Source organism: Episyrphus balteatus, chromosome 3 (assembly GCF_945859705.1).
Source record: "Episyrphus balteatus chromosome 3, idEpiBalt1.1, whole genome shotgun sequence".
NCBI lineage: Eukaryota > Metazoa > Arthropoda > Insecta > Diptera > Syrphidae > Episyrphus > Episyrphus balteatus.
In genome coordinates this window covers 111,074,533-111,102,197 of record NC_079136.1, presented here as the reverse complement: position 1 = coordinate 111,102,197, position 27,665 = coordinate 111,074,533, and the positions used below count along the sequence as shown (strand labels likewise).

The 27,665-nt window shown below is 32.4% G+C and overlaps 1 protein-coding gene across 6 annotated transcripts in view; it reads right to left on the bottom strand.

Moving 5' to 3' along the window:
* LOC129914783 (discoidin domain-containing receptor 2-like) overlaps positions 1-27,665 on the bottom strand; it is a 229,691-nt gene that overhangs the window by 105,367 nt on the left and 96,659 nt on the right. For 4 of the 6 annotated variants that reach the window (XR_008772248.1, XM_055994176.1, XM_055994177.1 and 1 more), the window contains exons 6-12: positions 25,654-25,833; positions 22,980-23,119; positions 22,704-22,911; positions 12,701-12,835; positions 11,918-12,135; positions 7,653-7,809; positions 91-613 (exon numbers count right to left, since the gene is read on the bottom strand). Coding sequence is in view for 5 of the 6 variants with exons in the window: in XM_055994176.1 (XP_055850151.1) it covers positions 91-613; positions 7,653-7,809; positions 11,918-12,135; positions 12,701-12,835; positions 22,704-22,911; positions 22,980-23,119; positions 25,654-25,833 (1,561 nt within the window). In the remaining variant the exon portion in view is untranslated. The remainder of the gene's footprint in view (positions 1-90; positions 614-7,652; positions 7,810-11,917; positions 12,136-12,700; positions 12,836-22,703; positions 22,912-22,979; positions 23,120-25,653; positions 25,834-27,665) is intronic. The other 2 variants (XM_055994174.1, XM_055994175.1) reach the window with 2 other exon arrangements.

Genomic DNA, 27,665 nt, shown 5'->3' with positions numbered 1-27,665 from the left:
AATATACAGGATATGAATATTTATGTGTTCAGCATTTATGTATATGTATCAATTTATATGGAAATGTATGTGTGTGAGGAAAGTCCTTACCTTAATCCTTTGGTTTCGCATAAATGTAATTCACCAAAGATACCACAGCCTAATTTCTCGACAATAACTAAGGATTGCCTTGGAAATTCCTGCAGCTGTATTAGATCCTCGTCGGTGGAAATTGCATCGACATCACCATAAGGATTCATCGGTGGAGCTGTTGGGGTTGAATTTATCGTCCCGGTCGGAGTTGTGGCTGCCGTGTTGACCCCCGTTCCTCCTCCACCTCCAACTCCAGTTGAAACACCAACACCCATCAGACTGCTGGTGCCGGTGCCGGTATTGGATGCAATGCCAGTGCCAGTGTTGCTATTGCCATTCGGTATTGGCTTACAAATCGCTGTGGCTGCATAATATTTCTCTGTGGGTGGCGGTGGGACCGGTGGTGGCGGTTTTGGGAATATATTATTCAATGGTGGTGGTGGCGGTGTCATGCGTACCCCAACATATCCACCCGGTATTTTGGGGATGAGGTCCTGCATATGTGGGACGGCATATTCCTGGCATACAATATCCGGAACATCTAAATGAAAATAATAAAACAGAGAGAAAGTGCATTTTAGTGAATGAGAGAGAAATTTATGCATAACAATGCTGTGTCAAAAAAATTTTTTTGTTTGTTATTTTATACCTAAATACATTCAATTTTATGTTAAAAAATTAGTTTCTGTCTTTTGAATAAGACTTGTCAGGTAATAAGAAATATGCAATTTACCGACTTATTATAGCAAAATTAATGCAGATTATTATTTCCAGAAAAAAATGAAAAAGAGTTAAATAATTTGTATACAAATATCTTCACAGAGAAACTAACTCGACAAATATTTCAGGCTTCAAAACCATCCTATTGTCTTGCCTGCAGAATATACATATAGTCACTAAAACTAAAAAGCTAAACATCAATCTTAGAATAATATTCACAGTGTATCAATCAATTTATTATAAATTAAATAGTCAATGGGTTTAAGACAAACAAGCTTTAGCTACCTATAGTGAAAAATTACTTTACTATTGGATGCCTGCCTCTTATGAAATCTAAGACAATAAACCGATCAATAATCTTATGTCTTCCATTCAAAAAGAATAGATATTCTCTAGGATTTAAAAAGATCAGATTATAAAAACAGTAAAATTATAGTAAGGTATTACTATAAAATTGAAGGAAAAAAGTTTCACAAACTGAACCATATCCAGGAGAACGTGAGCCTCTAAAATCTTAATAATCCATAATGCACATTATTATCGGATAAGGGTAATGGCTAATAAAGGTGGACTTATTATTACTTCCCATCAGCTGTTCTTTAAATTCACTTCGCACTAAATCCACTCGGGTGTATGAGTATAACTCAATATTTTGATAACAGAAAACGTCTTTTTCAAGACATTTTTTATTGATTTTCAAAGTATTTAAGCGAGAAAAAACCTAAAAAAAACCTTTAAAGCCTGAACTACATCAAAACACAAAGTCAAAAAAGTACAAAAAAGTAAACACGATGTTTTTTCTTCTTCCCCCTAGTAGCTTGTTTGTATATCTCTCTTTCATTTTAAAAAAGTATTCGATTCAAAAAGCTTGAACAAGACCAAGCTTTCAATTTTCACAAAGTTTTAAAAACAAATACACTCAAACAATATTTTATATCCTTTCCGTAAGGTAGCTCTTCGATCACATAGTTCCTGTCATTTTGCAAAAAAAAAAAAGCTCTTTTGACAAACAATTGAAATTTCAAATACAGTCGATTCCCTATAAGTCGTACTTCCTTTAGGTCAAATTTTCCTCTAAATCAATTTTTTTTACCGTTTTTAATGAAACCGCCTGCAGCAAAAAGATTAAATATGTAGATTCCTCTTAGTCCAATTTCCCTCTAACTCGAACCAATTTTCGTGTCCTGTGACAATTCGACTTCCTTTAGGTCAAATTTTCCTCTAACTCAAATTTTTTACCATTTTTAATGAAACCGCCTCCAGCAAAAAGATTAGAAAGACGAAAATTGGTTCGAGTTAGAGGGAAATTTGACTAAGAGGAATCTATTTAATCTTTTTGCTGCAGGCGGTTTCATTAAACGGTAAAAAAAATTGATTTAGAGGAAAATTTGACCTAAAGGAAGTACGACTTATAGGGAATCGACTGTATTTGAAATTTCAATTGTCTGTCAAAAGAGCTTTTTTTTTTTGCAAAATGACAGGAACTATGTGATCGAAGAGCTACCTTACGGAAAGGATATAAAATATTGTTTGAGTGTATTTGTTTTTAAAACTTTATGAAAATTGAAAGCTTGGTCTTGTTCAAGCTTTTTGAATCGAATACTTTTTTAAAATGAAAGAGAGATATACAAACAAGCTACTAGGGGGCGGAAGAAAAAACATCGTGTTTTCTTTTTGTACTTTTTTGAATTTGTGTTTTGATGTAGTTCAAGCTTTAACACCAATCAATTGGAGATCTAAAGTTTAAAGATAAGTATTCATTCTATACGTTTTAGCATTTTTTAGAATTATTTATCTTAGTTCTGAAGAAGCGTGTAAGCACACGTGAAACGTCGACAAAGAAGATTAGATAAAATAAAAACAAGACCTATAGCCAGCGAAGTAGATAACATTTATTTAATAAAGAAAGGTCACGGAATAAGGAATAAGAATAAAAGTTTATAAAAAAAAAAAAAATAATAATAATTCAACCTGCCCTATAGAATAAAAAGCCGCCATCACCATCTTCATCATATCTTATACCTTAATTTTAAAATAGGTTTCGCCGTTATTTTGTACGTTTCAAAATTTGATTTCCGAAATTTATAGAAATAGAAACCTAAAGAAACATTTATTACTTTATGAAAACAAATGTGGCCAAAAGTTTTTTTTTTCACAGTCCTGTTCGCGCATGATAGAAGGAATTCTATGAGTTTTGGAAGGTCTTCATGGTTCATTTCATTCACATATGACATCTACCTCCTCCATACACTACCTAATACATTAACCCACACAGTTAAAGTTAATATTTAATAGAATTTAACATTGCACAAGAAAAATGAGACAATTTTGGGCGTCCAAAGTTTTGTCGTTTCCACATTTTGTGACACAAAAATTATTCCAAGGACATGTTTCTAAGCTGAGTTAAGGAGTGTGGGTTCCGTGGCGAGTAAATCGAAAAACTTTTCCCCGCACTATTGCGCTCGTGTATAGAACTAAAAGTATTCCCTATATCATTGGCAAGAAGTAATGAAAAAGATTTTCCTTATTCAACTCGTATACTATATGGCTGTATGGCGTGTTTGCTATTGCCACATAAGTAGTATTGTGGTGGATCTGGATCGTGTGTATCTATCTATATATGTGTAGTTCCTTTCATAGAATGAATTTGCCTAATACCACATTTTATTTTCGCCAAAGGATCCTTTTGTTATTTGCTGTTAATATTATTTTCGCGAGGCAATCTGGGTCATTCCATGAATAATACTATACCCTTCGTGTGCTCCAGCAGATTTAGCTAGTAAAACAAGAACAAGCAAATGAAGGCGGAGAGGTTGTTGGGGGAAGGCTTAGACTTGGTTCGGTTGGTTATATAGTAAAAGACACACAAAGGATCTCTTCTGAATCGAATCGAGACAGAGCGAAAGAGTCCTAAGCTTGAGATGAGAAAGATACTTCAAATGGGAAAAGTTTCTGCAAATTTGTTTTCCGTTTTCTGCCGAGGACTATTTTTTTCTACTTTTTTTGTTCTTTGTTTCTTCTATTTTACTCTCTGTTCCTTAAGGCTTTTGAATGAAACAATGAATTTAATTTGGCCAAAAAGGACCAATGACATTGCATGAGTTCTGTGCTCTGCCAGAGGGTGCTATGTTCTGCTCGCTGTACCTGCCTGGCTTGGCCTCAATACACTTGTGCCTGTGCCTTCCCTTTTAACCTGGGCTGGACTTAAATAGAGAGACCTTGAGATAGAATATTTATTTAGTTTTAGCGTTTGCCAAAGGTACAACTGGGAACAAGTATAGTAGTGTTGTGTATAGTTTCCATGACTAACATGAAATGTCCTGACTAAGAAGTTTCTTTATATATCCAAATATACCAGAGAGAGGAAAAACGGATTTAGCTTGTATTGCATTTTATAGAAATGAAGAAAAAAAATAAACATTTGTAGGTATATATATCAAGAAAATTTTCCTGCTAGGGCAGCAGCAATCAGAAGAAAATATTCATGAGGTGAGGCAAATGCAATTTATATTCAAATGTAAAAAGGACTCAAGTGGGTTCGCCATTTGTATGCGGTTAATATTTTTCATTACCTGGGAGTTTTTGTTTGCCAATTTGCTTTTACAATAGAATTTGGTAGAAGAGAAGAATAAGGGCAGGTTGTAATTTTACTGTGGAACATAATTTGTATAATAGAAATGGTTGGGGCTTTTAAGTTTTCGATAAGTTTATTATGAAAAGCTCGGAGAAGAATATTTTGTAAGGATTAGATTTATTTTTCTTTTTAATTATATTTGATTGAGTTTTGAAAGAAGATTAAACCGTACTAAGGAGATATAATTTTTACATAATTTTTAGTTGATGAGCTCGAGGTTACCTTGGGAAACATGATGATTAAGAAGATTTCATATTAACATTTCAACAAGGGTCAATGTCTAAAAGTGCATTGAAATAATTTAGTTTTAAACTAACTGCATGCTTGAGGGGTGATTAATTCCCCTTAAATATTTTGTTTAAAGGAAGCATGAATGATGAATGTTGGGGGAAAAAAGAGAATTTCATAGATGAGGGCACTTTTGTTTAAAATTTACTTACAGCTAATTCTTAGTTTGGAAAACAAATATGTAAGTAGTCGATAATTTCCTATTAAGGGTCCGAACATTAAGAAGAAGCAATAATTGTTTGAAGAAAATTGCTTTTCGATAGAAATTAAGAGGCTTACGTTAAAAGAATCATAACATTTTTAAGTGTTTTTTGAATTGTACTTTATTTTAGGTATGTGTGATTTTTTTCTATCTAATGCGGTGGTGATGGCTATGTGAATGCTAATTTTTTTTTCAAACCTGCCTGGTTTGATTGCCCAAGGTTTTTTTTTCACCTCAAAAATAAAAAAAAATAATTTTGTTATTAAAAAAAATTGTTGGTTTTGCACTGTGGTTCGTTTGCCCAACGAAAGCCCAGGATAGCCCAATTTTATTTTTCTTTACTCCATCATTATTTTAAAAGATACAATAAAAAACTTTTTTTGATACCAGAAACCGAAAAAATCATGATTTTTTACTTGTGGAAAAATCGTTAGTTTATAACCGTGGTTTGTTTGCTCAAGGTTAGCCTAACCTTTATTTTATGGAAGTTTAAAAATTATGGAAGCATTATTTTATATTCACTTTAAAGACGCCAAAAAATATTTTTTTTTGTTCAGTGTAAAAATCGTTGATTTATAATGTGATGCGTTAGTCCAAGATTAGTCCAGGCTAAACCGCCATTTATTATCGTCTTCCCAACTATATGTGGTTACAAGGGTAAATTAGTTTCCATATTTAAAAAAAATAGTACGCATACACCATAGTGACCTTTTTAATTAATAAAATTTTCAAGTGTAAAAAACGTTGATTTTTTTGTTTGCCATATGAGCACCTAGAAAAGTTAAATTTTTATTATAATCTATCCAAACTTTTTTCAAAGGAAAAAAAAAAACAAATATAAAATGGTTATTTCTTTTTCAGTACACGAATAGTAGGCACTTTTTAAACCTTTTTTAACTATGGTAATTCTAACAAATTCCATTCTTTTTGTTTTTGCTAGCTCCACCTTAGTTCAAAAATTTTGACGAAAAAACAAATTTTGTTTCAAATTACCAACCTCTAAAAACTGAAAATTTTTTGGTTTTTGTCAGTTTAAAAAATTTTCTTTTTACACTTTTTCTCAAATTAACATAAATGTTATCATTTTTTTTTCGTTAGCCCAACCTTAGTTCTTAGTTCTCCATAGCGAGCAGCATAACTAAAGCAATTTTAAATACATAAGTACTTTGATTTCAAATTTGCTATACAAATTTAAAACATTATTCCCTATTGAAATTCATCGTTTTTTATTATTTGATAACTAAAAGATTATAAGCAATAATGGTTTACATAGAATAGTAACTTCAATATTATGCCAAAATCACAAATTTTTATATTTTCACAATTGAGGTGATTTGTTTTTTTTTTTTTTAATTTGGTTTCAAGTGGTAGTTAACATTGACTTCAGCTCCTATACACTATAATACTGCGCACCGTGGTATAACTTTTTTCACAAGGCTAGTCCAAAAATTCACTGCAGTGACACTATTTTGTAATCTTTTGTTTGCAATTGAACACAAGCATAATTTAACCAAAACCATGCCGAATCTTGAACTTATATTTTTTATTAAAACAAATAGCTTAAAAAGTTTAAAATAAAAGTAGGAACGAAAAAATAATTGAATTATCATAGATGTTTTAATTTATCCACCAAATTTAAAAAAAAATTGTATTAAAATTAAATAAAGAAAGGCCACGTAATAAGGAAAAATTAAAAAAAAAACTTTTATTTGGTAAAAACTTGCAGAGCTTTACCCTCTCAAACAATGTATTAAAAGTAAAAAAAACGACTAAAAACTGTCAATTGCAAGTTCTTGCAATCTTTTTTTATTTAGCCGTCATTTCTAATTTTTGCTTCGATTTACATACCTTTGTTTAAAATAAGATATTAAGTTCAATGATTTTATCGATATTTATTTATTTATAAAATTTTATCCATTCGAGTTCTGAAACTCAAAACCGAAATCTTTGTGCTAGTGTAATTTAGTTAAATCCAACATAAAAAACGTAGGTTTAACAATAATTCCCAAATGTAAAAGTATTTACATACATAATTTTAATCGAGCTCTTACAAATTCAAAGGTATTTACCCACCAACATTATTTTTAGTATCACGGTACAATAGTTTTAATTTAATTAAACTTTCTCATGAGTTTTTATTACAGAATCCTTTCAACCATTTAACCAGAATGTTAAAAATAATTTTCAATAGAATTAATCCAGCTTTAGAATTAAAAAAAAAAGAAGCAAATAAAAAAGAGAGCTTAACTATAGCTATAATTATTTTATTTGTATTAGACTTAAATTTCAATAAAAGATTAATTTTTATATAATGCCAAGTGCCCAATAGCATTTAAAGTATCCCATCAGCCATCAATGTGAAGCTAAAGTGTGGTAGAAAGTACTATGTGCACAAATTCAGGCCTTTATATGTAATGTAACACATAATATTCATTGTTCCTAAATCTCAATTAAATTTTATATATACACCAGTATGTCGTACGTGCAACAATAAACCACATTAATTAAATCAGAAAAATTCTATAAAATTACAACAATTGTTGGTGTTGTCAGCCAAATCATCTGTTGTATGATCTACTCTCCTACATATATAATTACTAATTGAATGCATTTTGATATAATTTAATTAAATTAATTTTTTGTCAACCACTTACTCTTTGGTAGTAATTAGTTATTAAAAAATTTACTCACACATATAGAAGAAAATTAAACAAAAAAAAAATACATATATTATACCTGTATAGTCGGGTGTAACATGATGCCGTTGTAAATCATTCATGGAACATCCGCTTGCCGCACTTGTGTACATATTTACATTGAAGGGCTCATGGTAAAGGCTGTTCTTATCGATTGATTCGCTGTCGTCCATCGCAACCTGAAATAGATGGCAATTCTGATTCAACTAGGATTAGTAGGGAATTTATTTATTATATATATTTTTTTTTTTTTTTCAAATAAATAATGATTTTTTTTAGTTCATTATTTTGAAATAATAAAACTTCAATAAATATTTAAAACACAGTTGGCTGAATGTATTAGTTCGTTTTATTTCGCTCTTTTGTATTCAATTGAAGAAATAATAATAAAAAAGTATTGTGTTTTTAATAACGAATTCCTAAAATTTCTATAGAATTTTTTTTTCTTTAATGAATAATATCCATGAAATTGAGAATTTATTTAATGTAATTAGGGGAGTTTTTTTTTGCATAGGTTTTGGAATTTTTTTTTTGAACATTTTCAATGATTGTATTAATGTGTTTGAAGTTCATAATTTTCGTATGTAAACAGGTTCGCTTAAATTTTGGAATCAATTTAAATTTTAAAAATGTTTTTCTAACGGTGATTTCTCAAAAACGTGATGTGATTAAATATGTATTTTTAATTCGATTCAGATTCGAGTTCAGGTCACCGAATTCGTTTGGACAAGTATAATTAAGGTTCAAAAACTTTCTGGACCAGTGTTATTTATATTTAGTTTCGGATTCTTCACAAAAGGCATCCAAATTTAGGACGTTGTCAAAAAATAAAATAAAAATTAAAAAAACAAGAAAAATTGTCATTTTTGGACAAAAGATAAGTCAGATTCCACAGCAGGCGATCGAATCATAATAATATTGTTCAGAATAACTTCTATATGATGCATACTTAAAATAATAATAGAGTTCTGATAAAATTTTAACGAATATCACGAAAATTTTATAAGATTGTCAGCATTTTGAATTTTCTGGTCTTATATCATATTTTCGAAATATAAATCACTAAAACTTGATCCAAGTTTTTAAGGTGGAAGTCACCACTGAGTTAAGCACACCTGAATTGACTAGAATCGATTTGTCTACTTTCTGCTGAAAAAAAAAACTAACGAAAACTATCACAGTGTTATCAAGATAATGATGACTGCCATTGTCTTGGGGAAGTGCTTTATGGCAATAGTTTTGAAAAAATTATAAGCCATTTTTGAGGAAAAAGTTTAACAACTTAGAAAAAAAATACAAAATACCTATACATAAAAAAAAAATAAGAAAAGTAGAAACTAGAACAATCTAAATCATTGCTTCATAAAAATTTCTTAAAACTTATAATCCTTTTCAGTGTTTGAGGCTGGGTTGAAGCTGAAAGCCCATATTGTCTCTACTGATTTAAGCACGACCTTTTACATAATTCCCCATGGTCTCCATGTTCTTCAAATCCAACGCTCTTTTGATATAAATTTTACTTTTCAACTTCTACCGGAGTCCCTGAAGGTAGTTATTTAGGCCCTCTCTTCTAGACAGCTGATATTCAATTTTTTCACCTTCGTTCCACCGGGTTAGTTGACTGTCCTTATAATCCCACAGTTAAATACTAGCCCCCGCAATCTTAGACCTCTTCTTTTTGATATTCACTCAAACAAACGCCACTCAAATGTTGCGAAGAAAAACTCTAAGTAAGACTATTTTAAAATCAGCAAGTCCATTCTTGTCCCGATTCCCCCATAGTTAGCTAGTTTTAAGATAGATTAAGTTATTGTTGCTTGATGGATCAAGCCGAATAAATGGGGTGCTGTCCCACAAAAATCCAATCAAATGAACAAATCCAATCAAAATATGAACAAATAATGGTTTTCGTGGAAGCTCGATGGTTGTAAAATTTTAAATAATTTATCCATGTTTGTTACAATTTTAGGTGTCAACTGCGATATCCGAGTAGTAATCTCGTAAAGGCCCTAGATACAAAATTTTCTATTTTGATTTTTTTTTGTATATTTGGAGTTAGGGCATTTATTCTCATTTATTTTTTTTAGCCTTATAGGTCTTCAAATAAGTCAGAAAATTCCAAATACTTTTTTAATATTACTCATTTTTATATGCAAATTGCGACATTGGATTTAGTGTAGGTACTCAGTATAGTATGAAAAATGTAGTAAAGGCCTTTACGATATTTTGGGCAATAAAACTTTCTGCGTCAAATGTTGGAATTATTTTGTATACGAGAAGTGTTTCTGTTTTCACTAAATTGTATGTAATCATACAATTTAGTGAAAACAGGAACATCCTGTTGATCAGTATAATAACACGGTGTTACAAAAATTAGGTTTTAAAATATACGCGGACGGAGACCTATCAGGTTTTGTAGAGCTAGTCGCACTGAATACGAAACGGTATTTGAAAATCCCCTAACACAACCAAAATCTGGAGTTACGGGCAAAAAATGGTTTTTTGGACCTTCACCCATTAAAAAAATTCTAGCTTCGACAATTTTTTACCCATTTTCGATTTTTTTACAGTTTCTGATAGAAGATAAATATACCTTTTTAACAATGTATAAAACATGTAACTCGGTTAAACCACTTCGAATTTATAAGAGGTCAAAGTTAAAAAATTAAATTTTTTTTGTCATTTGCCCAACTTCGGCATCAATTTAAAGTATATGTTTTCAAAACAACATGCTATTTAAAAAATATATTCTAAGACTATATCTATTTCCCAATTGATCGAGGTATTTTTTATGAAAATCACTTCAAAATTGGCTTAGAAAAAAAAATTTTTCGATTTCAACCCAGATACAGAAATTCGAACTTTTAGGTATAGAACAAAAATGTTGTTTCGGCACGTAGTAGGATAAGTTGGGCGCCCGGATTTGATAAAGGGTTTTTGTAGAGGAGCTCAATACAAACATTGTTTTCTTTGGGAGGGGGGTCTATCTCCCCCCGTTTAGGTGGGAGGGGCATTTTTCTAAAAAAAAGTTATCAAAATAAAAAAAAATTATTAAAAAACAACGGCAACACTTACAGTAATAAATGATACCATTTCCGAAAGGCAAAATTGTGCATTTGATTCTAATTTTTAAATCAATATAATATTATCAATAATTTATTAAATAATCGATTTCAAAGTTAAAAATAGGGGAAAAAAAATGTTTGAAAACTCATTTTATACTATTTTTGTCCAGACTGTGAATTTTAGTAAAAAAAATTTCTCACACAGAAAACTACCTCAATTGATTCCTTATCGAACCGTGAAAACTATATATTGATTTAAAAATTAGAATCAAATGCACAATTTTGCCTTTCGGAAATGGTATCATTTATTACTGTAAGTGTTGCCGTTGTTTTTTAATAATTTTTTTTTATTTTGATAATTTTTTTTTTGAAAAATGCCCCTCCCACCTAAACGGGGGGAGATAGACCCCCCTCCCAAAGAAAACAATGTTTGTATTGAGCTCCTCTACAAAAACCCTTTATCAAATCCGGGCGCCCAACTTATCCTACTACGTGCCGAAACAACATTTTTGTTCTATACCTAAAAGTTCGAATTTCTGTATCTGGGTTGAAATCGAAACATTTTTTTTTCTAAGCCAATTTTGAAGTGATTTTCATAAAAAAATACCTCGATCAATTGGGAAATAGATATAGTCTTAGAATATATTTTTTAAATAGCATGTTGTTTTGAAAACATATACTTTAAATTGATGCCGAAGTTGGGCAAATGACAAAAAAAATTTAATTTTTTAACTTTGACCTCTTATAAATTCGAAGTGGTTTAACCGAGTTACATGTTTTATACATTGTTAAAAAGGTATATTTATCTTCTATCAGAAACTGTAAAAAAATCGAAAATGGGTAAAAAATTGTCGAAGCTAGAATTTTTTTAATGGGTGAAGGTCCAAAAAACCGTTTTTTGCCCGTAACTCCAGATTTTGGGGGTGTTAGGGGATTTTCAAATACCGTTTCGTATTCAGTGCGACTAGCTCTACAAAACCTGATAGGTCTCCGCCCGCGTATATTTTGAGTGTTACACCGTGTAATTTAACACATCCTCTCCAGTTTTAATTTTTTTTTAAAGTAAGTATAAAGCTATCCTATTAACGTTTTTATTTTTCCACTTTCCATTGTTACGCCTCGCTCTTAATACAAAAATTAACCACTACCAGATGGCGTTCTGCATCTTGCTTAACTCACTACTCACCTTCAAAAAAACACTCCATTCAACATGCTCCCCTTTAATTAAGATAAAACTCACCTTCATGTTTATATTAAGCCTCTTGTCAGCCCCTAACGAATCCGGATTGAAGGTATGCTGGAATGCATCAAGGACATTGCTTCCTCTCGCACGCTTATTCTTGGCAATTATCAACAGAATAGCAGCCACTAGTAAAAGGATGATTGTAGTGAGTATGGCTATTATCGCTCCAACGAAATTTGGTTCCGGTTCCTGGTCGATAGGTTTCGGTGAAATTACTACGAAAAAGCAAAACAAAAAAAATGTTATTAAAAGGATATTCACACATTTAGTACAAAGTGCAAACCGAGGAGAAGAAAAAAAAATAAATTTAAAGACAGAAAAAGAAGAAAGAACCCAGTGTAAAACCGAGGAAGTGATGATGGAAGACCGCAGAAATGTATAAAGTAAGTGAAAATAAAGCAGCATCCGAGGAAAGAGAGTAGGGTTGAAGAAGACAAAAAACCGCTCTAAATGGAATTCCTTTTAGGACATCTTTTTTTTGTTGGTGTTTTTGGTCCTTTTTTTTATTCTTTTGGTGGGTTTTTTTGTTGGTGTATGTGCTGTGCATCATTATGAAGCTCAACAAAAGAGGATGATGATAAGAAGAAATGGGAAGATAACGGATGTGTTCGGGAGCCGGTTACAGCAGCGATGGTGGCGTGCAACAATAGAAAAACGAGTTAGTTCGTTTTTCTTTTTGGGAGTTTGGAAGCGTGGGATGGGATGTCCTAGGTAAACGATATAAGAAGGGACTTCGGCATGTTTGGGAAGAATATTTACAACAAAAAATGAAATTCTTACTTTGTGGTACGTGGCTGCGTTCTCCTTTGCTGGGGTTCGTTTGAACTTCATCCCTCTGTAGTGGGTACTCTGGTGTATCTTGGGGCGACGTACTTCCGCTTATTTCTTCGTCCGTGAAATTTCCCACTACTGGCACTATTATGGGAAAAACGACGTCGAGTGTCGACAATATTTACGTTTTTGAAAAGAATCCATTTTTGGTTGTTGTAGAAACAGTTACATGGAAAAAGAAGAAAAAACAAAAATAAAAAATATGTTTTTTTTTTACTAAAAAAGGCAACAACAAGTTTTCAGCTAAAAATATAAAGAAACACGCGATCACGACGAGGAAGAACATTTCTAAAATATGAGTAGTTTCTCAAGACCCCATCCACTGTAACCATTGATACACGTTACACGTAGATATAAAGATGAAAATATGGACGAACGAAAGGAGCAAAGAAAGAAAAAATTGGAAGAAAAATCTTCTTGCCTCCAACATTAAGGATGGAGACAATAAAAAATAAGAAAACGAAGAAAAAAAAAACTTTCTAAAATGAATTCCCGTCATGGTTCTTTTCACCAACCCGCCAGCCGGTGGGTTCCGACGAAGCAAACTCAGGAAGCGTATCCTGCGCACCATAGTAACATTATGAAAAATTATGAACAGCTATTGTGTGGCGAAACTTTTCACAGTTTGGCAATATTAAATTTTAAGATATTTTCAAATCAAGCGAAGCATTATGAAGTTTCTCAGATGATGGGCGTTGGAATGGGTGGTAGAGTTTTATTTTTTGTAACTTCTTCTTCTTCTTTTCAAAAGAAGTTTAACGTACACCTATATTTTGAACGTGGAGAATGAAAACTGGAGGCAGGTGGTAGGTATATAGGTACTAAATGTATAGTAAAAAAGGGTTGCATCACAAAGGAAGTTTGAGATCGTGTTTTTACAAAAAGTATCCTTCGTCCAGATAGGGCGCGAAGAATTGATTGAATAAGGCTGGAGTGGAGTAGGTATATCTTCTTCTTGTAACCAAAAAAAAAAAAGAAGAAAAACTTCAGTTTTATTTCACTTAAACGCTTTGCGGCTATGAGTACATAATTAGATTTTAGTAGGATAGACAGAATGGTTGGGTAAGGTACTTGGGTGTTGCTCGAGGGGGAAAATATAAAACCTCTTTGTCAAGAGGGTGCTGGAAGTTTTTCTTTTATGGTGTGTTATTATCACCCTTGGGAGGAAGTGGTTTTTAAAGTTTCCTTTTTTTCTTTAAGTACCTACAAGCTACAACAAGATGCAGGTCAAGATAGAAGATGAAAATTGTTTTTTTTTGAGCAAGTTTTGTGTATTTAGCAAACAGGTTCACAAAAACTCTTAACAGCTTTGGAGGAAAATATTGTTATAAATGGGGACACAATTTTTTCTGTTAATTCGGAGTTTGATAGGGACAAAAAGTTTGTATGTACATACTACATTTATATACATTTTTTTTCAATTTGCTTTTTTTGTGTGATTGGAAGAAATTTTTAATAATTTTTTTTTAATATGCTGGACATTCGTAGATTTTGAAAAAAAACGAAAAAAAATTTCTAGGCAAAGGAGGCTCTGATCAAAAATTTGATAATAGTTAAATATAAATAAAATGCACTACTAGACTACGTGCTATAAGAGTTGAAGTTCTTAAAATTTAGTTTTAATATTATTAAATATACAGAAACTGCAAGAAAGAAGCGAAGAAGATATGTGCCCAAATTCAAGCCAAGAATACGGAAGACCTGTATCGGGAGCTAGATGAAATTTCTTCCCCGACTGCTGGTGCTATTCAAGAGCTACGACAAAACGTGAATAAGGGCGCAACCATCTTCAAAATAGCCGCTCAAAGAAGAAGAAATGCTCAGGAGATCTGTTCGCCAAAGTTTATTAACAATGCTCAAGGCCAACTACTTGTGGAAAACGAAGAAATCCTCCACAGGTGGCGACAGTATTGTGACGAACTTCTAAATGAACAATTTCCAAGGCTACACTTTCCAATAGCTTCACCTAACTTAAGCGAAGTATCCGATGTCACAGTCGAAGAAGTTAGTGAGGCTGTAAAATACTCCAAAAAGGGAAAAGCTGTTGGGCCAGACGAAATACCCTCAGAGTTTTGGAAAAAGATGGGAGACATCGGGTCTAGATGGCTCATGGTTCTTGTTTCCAAGCTTATACGAGGTGATCGAATGCCTAATCAATGGAGGGAAAGTTATCTTCTTCCAATATACAAAGGGAAGGGTGATACTCGAAGCTGTGATAATTACCGTTCGATTAAGCTGATGTCACACACCATAAAGATCGTTGAGCGAGTCTTGGGTAGCCGACTGCGAAAAATAATAAGGCTATCTGATGACCAGTGCGGGTTTGTTGTGGGTAAATCAACCACAGATGCAATCCAGAGTATCAGAATCATTATGGAAAAACATCGAGATTCCTTGGAGGATTTGCATGTGGTATTGGTTGATTTTGAAAAAGCATTCGATCGACAACCACGAGATCTGATATGGGTGGCCCTCAGACAACGAGGAGTTCCGGAAACCTATGTGCGGATAATTATGGACATGTATGATGGAGCAGTTACTAAAGTAAGATGTGCAGCTGGAGTCACCGAAGAATTCGAAATCACAGTAGGTGTACACCAGGGAAGCGTCTTGAGTCCTCTGCTCTTTATTACCGTTCTTGATTACCTGCTTCAAGGCAAAGTGACGGACCCAAAAGTGCATCAGTTATTATTTGCTGACGATGGAGCCATCATAAGTGAAGACCCGATATCCCTGCAACGAGCACTTTATGTATGGGTGGATGTTCTAGAAGGTAGTGGGTACCGCATAAGCGCGAAAAAGACAGAATACCTATGCTGCCCATTTTCTGATCCACACAGGCCTATTCCTGACATTTATTTGAATGGTGTAGTGCTTCCCAAGTGTGAAAAGTTTAAATATCTGGGGTCTATGATAAATAACGAAGGTACTTGTGATGACGATATCAATCATCGCGTAAGCGTAGGGTGGATGAAGTGGCGGGAAAATTCTGCTATCTTCTGTGATCGAAAAATGCCCCCTAAGCTGAAAGGACACCGCACACCGCAGTTGTGCGTCCAGCACTCACATACGGTTCACAATGTTGGACAATGTACAAAAAGTATGAGAGTAAGTTAACGGCAGCTGAGATGAAGATGCTTCGCATGACAGCAGGAGTAACAAAGCTTGATAGAATTAGAAGTACGAAGATCCGAGGAAGCCTTCATGTTAAAAATACCATCTCCCAAAAAATTGAACACGACCGACTCAGTTGGTATTGCCATGTTCAAAGGAGAGATCCTGAGAACCCCGTCAAAAAAGCAATATCATATAACGTTCCAACACGAAATAAAAAGAAAGGTAGGCCTAAAAACTCCTGGTACAAGCAAATGCAAAAACACCAGCATTCAGTTGGCCTCAGAAACGGAACAATACAAAACCGGGAGGCTTGCCGCCGATTTCTGAGGTCAACCCGGCGAACCCCACAGGCGGATCACTAGTGTGAAGCAGTAACGTGGGAAGGTTATGATCCCCTCGACATCGAGATCATAACAGCGCCGAGAAAAAAGGAAGAAGAAGAATATTATTAAATATACCTACCAAAATTTGTAAGAAATTAAAAAAAATAGTATCTTCATATTTCCCTCACACAAAATGAGGACTTCGCAAAAAACTTTGTAATTAATGAATTGATAAGATGACTTTAGTTAGTGTCAATACATTTTTCTTAATTTTTACACAAATTTAAGAAAACAACAAGAACAAGAATAAAAGTTTATTCGCTTTTTGACGTGATAACGTTTTGTAAATCGATTAACCCTGCCTGCATACACGAAAAAGCATGACTTAACCTCAAGTTAAGTCATGTTTGATTTTAGCTGTTTGATTTAGATAGATGGCGATTTCATCTTAAAGTATATTAAAACCGATCCAGATAATTGTTTCTTAGAGAATACATTTAAAAGCAATGTTTTTTATTTCCTATAGCGCCAAACCAAACTAGACGTTAAATCTTGTTAATTTCTACGGATTACTCAACAATATCTTCATTTGAATAAAAAAATCTTTTTCACATGGTTCAGATTTTTTGGCTGCAAGTTAGGGTTGCCAGATATATTTTGACGAAACAAATAATCGAGATACCAAATCCCGGACTTCCCCTGATAAATAAAGGACTTATAAAAGAGTACAAAAACAAAACTAGGACAAAACGAAGTAACATTTTTTCTCTTATTTGTACACCTTGAAAGAAAGTTTGGCATTTCTTGTATAGTACCTATAGGTATTATACCTAGTAAACTTTTGACCTAATACTACAAAAGGTGCAATGCATTTTTCAGTACAAAAATATAATACTAAAAAATGCCATTAAAAACCAATGACCAAATATTTTAAACGATTTAGTAACATGCTGAAGCCATTTAAGTTAGTTACTTAGTTCAAAAACAGTCTTCTTTTTGACTAAGCAACTTTCTTAAATAGATTAAGCATTTTACTTAATCGTTTGCGCCAATGAGGTTCACATTAAAAATGTTTACATATTGTTATTCTATTAGCCCAGTATTTTTAGGCATTTTTTACCCCAATCTGCGGAAAAATTCCTACTGGCCTCGATTTTGGTATAGACCTTCGTTACGGCGTTGTTATGAAGATGTGAAAAATCGACATCGATATCGCTTCCGCGTTAGAAGTTATAGAGGTCAAAAGGTCACGAAAATCAGTTTTTCGCATATATCTCGTGAACTGTTGCTCGGAGGTCAATAGGGGTCTATGGAAAATCTGTTCATCATAAAATTATCTACAAATATTGCCTTATGCATTTTTCTGTAAATCCAACTGATTTAGGACTATATTATAACGTAGTTATTCAAACTACATAAATTTGTTCAAAGTTTCGATACGACTCTTAGAAGTAGTCTAAGATTGATTTGGGGTGTTTTGACCCTCAAATGTTTTACCCTGAGACCAAAACGTCTCAGGGTAGGTTATTTTGACCTGAGGGTCAAAATTAATTGCTAAGATTTTATTAAATAGTTAGTTAGTAGCTAAGTAACTTAGTTAGTAAGTTAATTAGTTTGAATATCGATTACAAGTGAAACTTATAAAAACGTATTAATAAAAAGCAAAAGAGATTACACATGTATTTTTCAGTATTCAAATACTGAATTATTCACTCTTAAATAAAACAAACCTATTATTACGTATCATGTATTATGCCTACGCTTGAAACAGCTCTATTCCGAAAACGATTGGATTTACAGAAAAATGCATAAGGCAATATTTGTAGATAATTTTATGACGAACAGATTTTTCAGAGACCTTATTGACCTCCGAGCAACAGTTCACGAGATATATGCGATTTTCGTGACCTTTTGACCTCTATAACTTCTAACGCGGACGCGATATCAATGTCATCTTCATCTTCATAACAACGCCGTAACGAAGGTCTATACCAAAATCGAGCCCAGTAGGAATTTTTCCGCATTACTGGACTATAGATTCCAGAACAATTACAATCGTTTTCTTACAAAATCTTCAAATTTTTTGTGGATCAAATAATTCATAGTACATAGAACATGAAATAAATAAAAATTGAGCAGGTAATAAACAAAAAAGCACCTTGCTTTAAATGAACTCAATTCGTTAAACAAGTAGAGACTAAAGAGTAGAAAATAGGTAGTGAGATACTTAAAGTACAATCCCTTCCCAGACGTCTCACACACAGTATAAAAAGAGAACATGTCCTGGAAAACCCGGACGATTGGCAACCCTATAGCAAGTATATGTGTATGTATATAAGAAAGAGGTTGATTTGGCTTTGATCTTTTGATTTTTTTCCTAGTTTTTTTTCTTGAACTCCCGTATAAAGAGGATATGATACCTTTCTTTTAAAAAATGTCATTTGGGACATAGCTTCATACGTTTTTTTTAATAAATTTATTCATAATTTAAGTGAGAGCCGTGTTTCTGCGTAATAAACTAAAGTGCCAACATGAAGTTGTACAAGAAATTCTTAGCCTAACTTGAAAATCTTGATTTTTTGAAGCGCTAAAATATCTAGGTACGATTAGGATTTGCAAATACTAAAAAAAAACCTATATCAATAACCAGAAGTTACTCTGCTCAAAGCACAGCAAAATTACGCTGCGGATGTGTAACAGTAGTTTTTCGTCTGTAAGATTTATCATCACCTAACGCCCAATATAGAGTTCGCTTTTGTACCACGTTTGAACTTGGGATTATGATATCTATGTTTGGTCAAAATTGGATGCGCTTTCCATCGGTGATATGTAGTCCCAATATTTAAAAGTACGTTAGTACTCACATGTTACACAGCTTTTTGGAAAAATGATCATACGATCGGTGCCTATCTAAGATCGTTGCCTTTTGCCGGTGCATTTTATCTGCCTAAGTTTAAATGTTTTTATATTTATTTTTTAACTTCCGCTTTTACAAATAAAAAAAAAATTAATATTAGTTTCAACATAAATTTAATTAAATCCAACAGTGGAAACATAAATGACATCTTATAAATTTTCCTGCCGATTATTTTTTTCCATAATGCTTCCTAAGATATTGAAGTGTCACTCATTCTTCACACAAAAAAAAAACTCAATTAAAAATTAAACACTTCTTGCAATTTTTTGTATAGCTAAAACCCTTCGTTCGATAAAATGGTTAAAGTAATAAATTTATAAAAACCAACGATTTGCTTATACACAATGACCTGTGACTTCGTAAATACCAACCCTTATAAATCTATTTTTCGCCCGTAATTTTATTTATTAAGTTCGAGTATCATTATTCATCTCTCTCACTTGTTCACTGCCTAAGGACATGCAACTAACCGACCGACGCCGAACCAACAAACCAACCACCGTTGTCACTGTTTTCGGCATGAAAATAAAACAACTTGTTAACTCCAAAAAATAAAAAGGGTCACCCATCCTATCAATTTCTTTTTGCCACAAACCACTGACTCCGACCCGAGTATCAAATAAAGTGTTCCTAGATAAATTACTGGAGGGTAGGTGATAATGGTTTGCGACATGATCCGATGACTTTCCGCACAGGCAACTTTGGCCCAAGGAAGGATTATTTAAGCCCCTTTCCCCCTTCTACTCCAACCATCACTGAAAAACATTCACGCATAATTGAGAACTGTGTTGTAAAAAGGAATTGGAGTAGGGGTTTGTCGACTGTCGAGTTAAAACCCGCTTTAAAAGAAGGGACAGGGGAGTTTCCTGTGTCTCTGATGTTTCTGTTTCCCATTGCCGGAAGTATTTCGCCCAAAAACATCGAAAATGTAAAATAATGTTGCATCATCTCGTCTCAACTCAGCTCAGCTCACCAGCTCAGTGCCGCATTCTGGTTGTCGTTGTAGTTGTCCTCAGCGTCTACGTTGTCCTTCCACCACAAAGGTATACCAACATCAGAAATACACCCTGCCAGGGAATAAGGACAAACCGAACGGATGGATGGATAGATAGATAGATAGATGGATGGAAAGTACTTTGTACCCATTGGTAAAATTGAATGGAGCGTAAAATGCTTAAGTGTCATAGTGCGGATTTCGTCCCATCACAAACATTCACCCATTCATTCACTATACAATATACATACATATATTCACTTCACCATCATCATCATCATTTTTGATTTTGATGTTGTGATTGTGAGTGCATGTCCTTGCAGCGTATGTTATTCCATCAGTGCGAGAAGAGGGCGAGATCTGCTCCTCCTGCACATCTCTAATGTGGGCCCAGTGATGCGCGAATGCACTTTCGTTATATAAATCATGAGGTTTTCTGAATGCAGCTGTTTTTTTTTTTGTGTTATTTTTATTTTTCTATTTATTCGCTTCGTATGCTAGTCCAACGATTCGTCCTGTTTCGTCATTTTTATGTAAGGGCGAATTTTATTCTGCAGACGTGATTTCAAAATGTCGTCTTACACGAATGACTATTCAACGAAAAAAAAAAAAAAAAAACAAATAAAAAATATAGTGCGGTAGTAAAAAAAAAATTATACTCCAACATATCCTTCAGGAGATGAATTCATGTGTGTCCTATGAGAAGAAGAAATCCTATACAGAGTTTTTCAGAAAAAAAAACCGAGAAACTTTTTTAAGGATTTTTCTTTTGAATTCATTGTTAAAAAGTTTTACTTGCGGAGTTTTTGGCAATGAAAAATGGAAAAATCTAAAAAAGGATATTTCGGCAAAAATGTTATTCGGAGTTCAAGTGAAGTCCCACTAAACCATTCCTGGTTTCTGGGCGGCAAGAGGGCATAGAAATCATTTTCCCGTTTGGGAAATATGATCCTTTTTAAAAAGAAACTAGTGAAAGAAATATACAATAGCGGCGATGGTATAGTTACTGTTGTACAGAAGAAAGAAAAAAGAACGGAGTTGGGTGAAATTAGGCAAACATCAAACTTCCTGCTCTGCACATGAAGAGATGACGAAGAGTGAAGCTTTGAACAGATCTGTAAATAGTAAAAGAAAAGTGAGTGTCAGACAGCCGGTGGCGGGGTTGTGGGAACTGGTAACTGGAAACTGAGGCTTAACTAAACCCCAAGTTTTCTATTTGATTGACTTTGACTGTAAAATAGAAGTTATTTTATAGTTTCATATGCAGTGTGTACTACTACCCAGCTGGTCTTAAGAATAGCAGAAATATTTTTTGATGGGCTGTCAATCACTTTTGTTTGTGTTGACTTTGCAAAGCCCAACTTTTTAAATTGTTAAGGGAATCGACATCGGGGCTGATTGCATATTTTTAATTTTGTTCTCTGCAAAGCTATACTTTTTTCATTTCTTAAGAATGTCTGTTCTGGAACGAAAGTTTAGATTCAATGAGATAGGTACCTGTATAAATTTGCTGCCGAAAAAGAAACAAACAGAAAAAAGATTTTTGAAGTTATACTTCTTATGGGACGGTGGCTATGAAAATTTGTTTTTTGACAAGAATGTCCAAGGGATTATGACGCGATAGCCATCTCCGAGACAATTGGGCAGCAGGTTTAGTATTTAAAAATGCAGTACGACGCAGTACGGTAAAAATACACACAACACTTGGCAAGTTGCATGTTTCAAGTTACATGTGGCATGTGGCAAGTAGCACGAGGCATGTGGCATTCAGTATGCAAAATGTGGCAAGTTGCATGTGGCAAGTTGCATGTGGCAAGTTGTATGTGGCAAGTTGCTTGTGGCAAGTTGCATGTGGCAAGTTGCATGTGGCAAGTTGCGTGTGGCACGTTGGCACAAAAAACAAAAATAAAAACGTAAATACTCATAAATAAAAGGAAAAGAAAACAACATAGACTAAAACTAAACTTTTGTATTGATATAAAGGCCATCAATCGTAGATAAAATTTAATTTTTTTTTCTCAAAAATTTAGCCCCGAAAACTGGTATGAAGATTCTTAATTTTCCATTATAAAGATTTTTTCATGCATAACTATATTCAGGGAAGTCAGATTGTCTTGGGTTAAGGCACGGAGATAGCATCATAAAATTTCCTATAAGAAATTTCCTATAAGCTGAGATTGTTAAAAAAATACGCTGTTTGATTTATTTTAATAATAATATAAAACAAAAATAATAAAAATATCAAATGAAATTCATTTAATATACTGAGTGAGAAGTATAACTTCAGTCGTGTGCAAATGTTGTGTACACACACTCTTTTTTTTAAATCAGTCACTGGTCTAGAAAAATTAATTTTTAGATGCTTCCACAGACATGTACGTAATTTATCTTATTTCTTAAAGATGCAAAATAATAAATAAATTCTTTTATTGTGGGCTTAAAGTCAATTTTATTCAATTTTTATATATTATGAAGAATTTATTTATATATAAGAAAAGTCACCAAATTTGTTAAAGGATGCAAAATAATGTTTCAACCACAAAAAAAAACTGGTCTGGCTTAAACCCGTCTGAATATTTCCTTGAAGAATAATTGATTTACCTGAGATGAATGATATTTCGCTCAGCATTATCCACCTGAGAGCAAAATATAAATGCACTTGTAAATATCGACCAATTCGGTGATGTAATTTGATTGTCACATCTCTGGCATGATCAAGGATCGTGTCTGGCATGTAGGAAAATTGTACTGGCTCGCCGGTAAAATGACGCCCACCAATGCTAAAGAAAACTTTAGCATGAACAAAGACCTGAAAACAATATATAAAATTTACAATATTTTTGAAGAAATTTAAATTATTTTTTTTTTTTAATTTACCTGAACATCTTTTGAGAACATGTTGTTCGTATGTAAAACAATTGCACTAAAATTTCGCACCGAATCAAATTCAAATACTATTTCAACGTGTTTATCTAGAAGACCTGGAGTATCGTTTCTCCAACCAACCCATTCATAACCTGTAAGTGAAAGATTAAACAAATTAATTCATCAAAAGTAAATATATTTCATAATTTTGTGACATCTAAGTATTTTGTACTTGTTCACATTAATGAAATAAAATTAACCTTATTCGGCCTTATCATCAAAGATGTTTTTACGTCAAACGAGGGACTCTATAACACTAGTTTACAAAAAAATTTGGACACCAAGTGCCGTTATACTTTATAGATTTGAGCCCAGAAAACTCGAAAATCTTGTCTAAAAAAATATTTATGGATAGGTTTTCGAGATATGATATTTCAAAGTTTTTTGTCGTTATTGTTTCCAGCCTACTTAGTATTCGGGCAATATCTTGAGTAATAAATGACTAATCTGAACAGAAAAGTCGGCACCTGAAAGCTGAGTAAATAAGCAACAAACACTAGAACAACTTTTCTGAGTCACTCCAGATGTTTTAGTGCAATGTATTAAAACATTTAAAATTTTTTTTAAGGAAATATTTGCAAAAAAAACTTTATTACTGAAAGAAAAAATCTTTCGAATTCTCATAGTTTTAGTTTTTTTTATGTATAGAGTATAGTACACTTTCTGGCAAAGATAAAAAGACATTTTTCTTCAAAATCTATCGATAAATTATAAAGATATGACAATTTTTAAACGATCAATATTTTCGACTTTTTCTTTTACTTTTTGAGTTTTTGTCTATAACATGAAAAGCAAGCCGAATTTTAAAATTTTAATTTTTTTTGTAGATAATTAAATTTCCTATCGATATGTATTCTTTAAAAAAAATTAAAATTGAAATATTGTAAAAAACTTAAGAAAAACTATTCAAAAAACAGAAAAAAACGAAATTTTTGATGTTTTTACTAAATGGTCTGTTTTTATTTTGAGCATTTATAGGTATTGAACATGTAAAGGAGAAAAGAATATATGTACTTTATCTTTCAATATAATGATCACAAAACTTGAATACGGCTAAAAGTGGATAAAATATGGACTTTCAAAATCTAGTACTTTTGGTCTTTTTGAACCATTTTTCTTAAACAGATATTTAAAAAAATTAGCAGTTATTTTAGTGTATGCATTTTTTATTTAAAATTACTTTTTGTCATTAATTTAAAACATAAAACCACTTAATGCAAGAAATATTTTCAAACTTAGAAAATATAAAACATTAAAACAAATAGTAAATCTATTTTCACTTGAAACATTTTATAAAATAAAAAAAAACAGTTTCGGGATTTAGGATAAACGATAGAAAATAGAGGTATGAACTTATACAAATAAAAAAACACAAAACAATGGTTCAAAAAGATCAAAAAAAACAGTGGTCTCTTTAATTGTTGTTTCGCAAACTATAATGTTAAGTAAAATCTTACTGCCGATTAAATTTTTACAGTAATGCTTACATTATTTTACTTCGAAAATATCAGTACACACTTAATCAGGAAAACAGTTAAAAAATGTATTTTTTTGTAACAGAATATTGTTATGAATACTTTTTTAGGTAATAAGTTTATTGGCTTTTCCTACTTCGCAACGTTAATTGGGATTTTTCAAATTTTTCTAATTCATGGAATGGTTACTTTTTTTGTTTCTAAAATAAACATTAGCGGTGCTTTCGATTTTCAGCTGAAATATTTGGTCTAACACTTGCACTTTTGAACTCTTCATGGCTTTTGGCAAGTTTAACTTGCGACTAATTATATTCCAGACATGTACTAACCTAAAATAACCATTTCCTCATGCATTTTGAAACTTCCCTCGTAAGTCCTCCATTTAGGAATATATTATTTTGATTTGAGTTCATCTAACGTCTTTTTCTTTGTCCTGTAAATTCTATGCACTCATTTTTACTAGCTACTTATGAGAAAGATCAAAAACAGTCCGAAAATTTGAATGCACTTTCTCCATCAAGTCACTTTCTCCACCATGTCAAATGACAAAAAGATTAACTAACGACATTCTAAACCCGATCTTAAATTAAGCTTATGATATGAGATTAAGTAAATTAATACTTTATCTAGTAACCCCCCTCAAAACGTTGAATTGAAATAATTTTCGTGATTTAATCTATAAATTCAGTTATTTAACTTAAAAACTTCCAGTTGAATTCTTACAATTTACTTAAATGAGGATAGTTAAACCAATCTACTTCAAAGATAACACTTCTGCAAACTAACATTAACCCTGCCCCAAGAGCAAATTGAAGGGTAGGAAGTATTCAATTAGAAGTACATTTAAGCTTCCATTTCTATCCTACCCGCAAAAAAATGTAAAAAAAGAACAAGCCTCTCCCATTAGCCATTAGCCCTTCGGGTCGATACTGTTAAGTCGGTTAATTTTCTCATCCTTAAAAGTAAAGTTTCGAAAAACAAAAGCCATATCCTATTTCAGTTTAAAAAATACAAAAAAAGAAAAGAAACGTATAAATCCCACTCAGGACTAAATCTTCATCTATATGAACGAATACAAAAAAAAAAAAATAGACAAACTGTCCCAAAACACAAAACAAAAACCTTTTTTGATGTGTTGTTACTTTACTTACCCTTTCCAAATCCGTGAATATCCGTTCGAAAATTATCCTTTCCCTTTTGGCCATCGACCAACTGACCCAAGCCATCTACAAATCTGTCGCCCTCCTCGTGGCCATCATAGGTTTTATCGGACAAATCGATTTCCATACCACGCTGAACACCCTTCGGTATACTATAAGATACAATTCCTTCTGAAATGAAATAAAAAAAAGATACAAAAACAAGAAAATTTAATTCAAGTGTTTTCCATTCGAATGCAGAGATGTAGAGATACAGCATGACTTCTACGAAGTACAAATGATATAAAAAAAAATCGAAAAAAATTGGGGAGCAAACTCGGTGATTGAGTTTGTCAAAGAAGATATATTTTTTGTTGTTTTTTCTCGAAAACAGAATATTGAATTCCACGATTTTCCTTTGTTTATATTTCAAAAAATAAAAAAAATAAAAAAAAATGTATATTATTATTTTTCTTTGGCTCGAATTTCGGCGCACAAAGTGGATACCCCACTGTGATCAAAGCAACGGGTATATCTGTTCGAGAGGGATAATATTTGCTTATTACATCTTTAAGATTCAATTTGTCAACAGCTCTTGTAATGCGTATCCAAGGAATATAAAAAAATATAAATGTATGTATATTTTTTTAAAGATAAACACAACATGAACCTTCAATGGAATTCAAACAATTTTCAATACCGCGAGCTCTGTCATCCCGCAACGATAAAACAAAAAATATTTGAGGATTCTGTCGTATAGAGTCCTCTTTTGGGGGAGTGTGAGTGATGACAGGGATCCATTTGTCAAAGGATTCACCCACAACTCACTGCTGTTGTTCGTATGCCATAGAATATGTTATGTACAAATATTCGAGAGCCTTTTTTGTGTTTCTTTGAATTTATAAATTTCATACTTGCCATAGAGTTTTTGTTTTTGATTTTAATTGAAATGACTAAGTGAAGGAGAGGGCTTGGTTTTTTTTTTAGATTAAAAGTTGGGTTTGTTTTGCTTTTCGATTTAATTACAGACGGTTTGCAGAAAAAAAACGGGCTGAATAAAACTTACTTTTTGTTGGTTTCTAAAGGACTTTGCTTTTAAAATTTCAAAGAAAGCTTAGATGCACCCATGGTGCTTTAGTTTTTTTTTATAAATAAGTTCTGAAATTCATGATTTTTTAGTTTAAAATTATCATTTCAAAGGGAGTAGCACCTTGCATCATTATAAATAAAAATGTAAACAGTTTTGACAGAGATATGCTTGAGAAAAAAAAGTAGTTAGTTAACTGCACTGAGATAAAAAAAACTCAACTTAAAATGTGATATGGTAAATTTGTATGCGGCTTTGAAAATAACTTACAATAAATTAGAACTGAAACATATTGAAATTATAACACTGGCCAACAAAATTTAACTTTTTTTTTGCCACAAGAAGCAAGATATATTTTTCTAGAGGCTTTTGTGTTGAACTCGAATCTGAAGTCAGAAAAATTTGATTGGCCTCCGTTTTTGAAATATTACCGTTATAAAATGTTAAAAACCGTCGTATTGGCTGTTTTCGAGCTTCTGTTTTTATGTGGGGTAATTCATTATAAACAAATTTATAACAATTGAGAGTTGTAAACAGACTCCAACTCAAGTAGCAGTGAACCACAGTAATTTTCAACAATGAGTAGAGAATAGAGGAATGAGTTCGAATTTCATCTTAGGAATCATCATATTGTTTCTCAAAAAGAATTTAGTTTGGTACAGTGACCAACAAAAATTCTTTCTTATCTTTTTATTCCTTATTCTAACTAGTGCCGTGAAGTTTGCATTTAAATCAGACTTAACAGGCAAACAGTAAAAGATTTTTTATTGTAAACAGTGGCAGGGTTTTAAAAAAATAATTTTTTTCTAAGCATTTGTTTTCCATTACAAATTTTAAAAAATATTTAATACACACATTTGGCACAGAATTTTTTTTTTCAATGCAGACATTTTTTTTATTTGCAATAAAATTTTTATTTCATGCAAAATATTTTTAT